This window comes from Carica papaya, chromosome 9 (assembly GCF_054855325.1).
Source record: "Carica papaya isolate Zhongbai chromosome 9, ASM5485532v1, whole genome shotgun sequence".
NCBI classification, from domain to species: Eukaryota; Viridiplantae; Streptophyta; class Magnoliopsida; order Brassicales; family Caricaceae; genus Carica; species Carica papaya.
The window spans coordinates 2,765,899-2,768,800 of record NC_142317.1 but is presented as its reverse complement, the minus strand read 5'-3'; the positions used below and the strand labels follow the sequence as shown (position 1 = coordinate 2,768,800).

The 2,902-nt window shown below is 31.0% G+C and overlaps 1 protein-coding gene across 1 annotated transcript; it reads right to left on the bottom strand.

The window, feature by feature from the left end:
* Positions 1-245: 245 nt before the first annotated feature.
* On the bottom strand, positions 246-2,006 carry LOC110823309 (geraniol 8-hydroxylase-like). The gene is made up of 2 exons (XM_022053671.2): positions 973-2,006; positions 246-905 (listed from the first exon to the last, which is right to left on the bottom strand). The coding sequence occupies exons 1-2, from the start codon at positions 1,894-1,896 to the stop codon at positions 279-281; spliced, it is 1,551 nt and encodes a 516-aa protein (XP_021909363.2). The 5' UTR covers positions 1,897-2,006; the 3' UTR covers positions 246-278.
* Positions 2,007-2,902: the final 896 nt, after the last annotated feature.

Here is a 2,902-nt window from a genome sequence, read left to right as displayed (position 1 = left end):
GTTCATCTTCCTAAGATTATTTCTAATATTATCAATTATATGTTCTATAACTTAATTAATAAAAATAGTTTAATTGGTCAGCAAAAATTGTAAAGATATTTAGTAATATTTTATTTCAAATATTTCAAATACAATTTACAATCAAAGGTATGTTTAAAAATCCTCACACATGCTTTATAATTCATTATTTGTGCTAAATTCATATCACATTTTTTTTTTAATATAACTTAATGAATTCTCTCATATTTAACAATAATTACTCAATTGAGTATTTAATTTTAGCAATATTGCTCAAAAGTAGACAATCTAGCACTCGGTATAGCCACTAAAGGATCTTTTTTCTTCGTTATGATACCATATCTCTCAGATAAATCCAGATTTGTATCTTCTTCCACTTTCCAATCAAAAGAATGTAAGAGAGTGGCTAACACATACATTATTATCTTCTCTCCTAAATTAATCCCTGGACATATTCTCCTCCCTGATCCGAAAGGAAGATAATTGAAATTATTTCCTCTGAAATCACCAATTTCTGGATGTTCTAAGAATCTCTCAGGCTGAAAGTCAAGTGAATTTTTCCAAGTCTTACAATCTCTCATTATTAGCCAAATATTAATAAAAACATTTGAGCCTCTAGGAATTGCATAGCCAGCTATAGTTGTCGAGACACTAGGACTGTGAGGGACAAGTAGAGGAAGAACTGGATGTAATCTCATTGTTTCTTTTACTACTGATTGCAAATAATGTAGCTCATTTATATGAAACTCCTCTACAATTTTTTGATTGCCAACAGTTCTTTCCAATTCTTTGCGTACTTTCTTCATTATATCTGGATTTCTTAATAACTCTGTCATTGCCCATTCTACCGTAGTCGATGATGTATCTGTTCCTCCAATAATAATATCCTGCATGTGTATATAAGCAAAACTGTTAATATCTATACATCTTTATATAAATTAAGTTTTAACTTACCAATAACAAAGCCTTGATATCAGTCATGGAAAATGGCATCTTTTCATCTTCATGCTCCATAAGCTCCAATAAAATTTGCAAAAAGTCCTTGTCTTCATTATTTGTCTTAGTAGTTTGTTTTATTGCAATCACTGATTCAAAAATCCTATCGAGCCATGATCTGAGTTTCAAAATTTTTGATACAATTCCTTGTAAATCTAAAGGGGCAAGGATAGGAAAGAAATCAGAAATATTAGGTGTTCCCAAAAGATCAACTATCCCATCTATAACTTGTCTGAACTCCAACCCTACACTAATTTTCTTATCTGTATCCAAAGAGGCACCCCATAACATGTTCATTACTACATTCAAAGAAGTTAAGAACACTTGATCCCCAACTTTTATGGGTGAGCCTACTTTTGCGTAGATTTCCTTCACCATCTCTCGCACCTCTCTTCGACGAAGGCCATTAGAAGCATCAAAGAATGTCTTGCTCATCATTTCACGAACAAAAACCTTGCGTAAGTTTCGCCATTCAGGACCATATGGTCTCCATACTAAGTCACGACCACCGTATGTTTCAGCTAGTGCGGCTAGTGGGGGATCATGATTAGCAAAAATTGCATCATCTTCTTTAAGGATTTGTCTGGCCAGTGGAGCTGAGTTTATAACGATGTAGATTTTTGTACCCATTTGGATTTTGAAGATTGGGCCAAATCTTTTAGACAATTTGGAAAAATAAATATGAAGATCTGGTTCAACAAAAAGAAGATTTCCTACTAAAGGCAAGCCTCTTGGACCAGGTGGCAATGGGGGCTTACCTCTCATGGCTATCTTCACCAACCATTTACACCCAACAAATACGGCGGCTGTTGCAAAAAAGATATTAATCATTATCTTCGTGTGCTCTTCCTCCATCCACCGTGACCAGCTTTCAAGCATCATGTTGAATAGTTTGTCGCTAATATTATAACTTTAGTTAATATTTATAGGAAGAACGCATGAGTGCGTATGCATACTCCGAGTCTATATACATTTTATATGTACCGCGGAAGATTTCTTCTGAAAATCTGGTATGAAGATAAGAAATATAAGACCATTATTGCTTTTTAATAATGGACATCATTTTTTATTTTTCTTTTTTGTGGACGTAGAAATCTAAAATTTCTGAGTGTCATGCATTTGTAAAGCTGAAAGGGACTTATAGTTTGCCCTGCTACACAAGAATTATTCTAAATTTGAGAGCTTTAGAGAAAAAAATCTATCTTTTTTGAGGTTAAAAATTATTCAGATTACTTTTATTTATTTAGTTGATATATTATGCATACTCTTGTAATGAGTACAAAGAACGTAGATAATATTTATTTAATGAAAATACTTTTTAATAAAGAAATGTCTTGTGTTTTATTCCCAGCACTTAAAAATCATTACAAATTATATAGTTTATGTAAAAATAAATCGCACTGTAATTAATATATAATGCTAATTTAGTGGGCTTGAACATATAATTCATAAATATATCAATTAGATTGCAGTAATCAAATTTATATTTATTCCAAGAAATCATAATATATTTAAATAAAAAAAAAATTATATGAAGAATTTGAGTATTTTCTTTAAAAGAAAATTGTTAAAGAAATTGAAGTGATTAAGTTGCCAAAAAAAAATCAAATGAAGCAATTATGGAAGTGAAGGTAAAAAAATATTTTCCTTTCCTTCTCAATTATGGAAGTACTTTTTCTTTTTCTTTTTCGTTTTATTGGCCATGGAAATCATCAAATGTCTAAACGAGTGATGCATGCGGCTCAATAAACCGATAATAACTTATATTTTGTCTCGTTATGCAAAAGTTATTTAAAATTTCAAAGTTTTAGAACTGTAGGAAATAAAATTTAAAGAAGAAGATATATTTTTTTGAAGGGTAAAACTTTTTTCTTCTTGGTGCTGAGGC

Excerpts from the sequence above, each read along its gene's own strand:
- LOC110823309 (XM_022053671.2), bottom strand. The coding sequence starts at position 1,896 with ATGATGCTTGAAAGCTGGTCACGGTGGATGGAGGAAGAGCACACGAAG. Across the intron at positions 906-972 it reads ATATCAAGGCTTTGTTATTG|GATATTATTATTGGAGGAAC; the intron begins GTAAGTTAAAAC and ends ATACACATGCAG.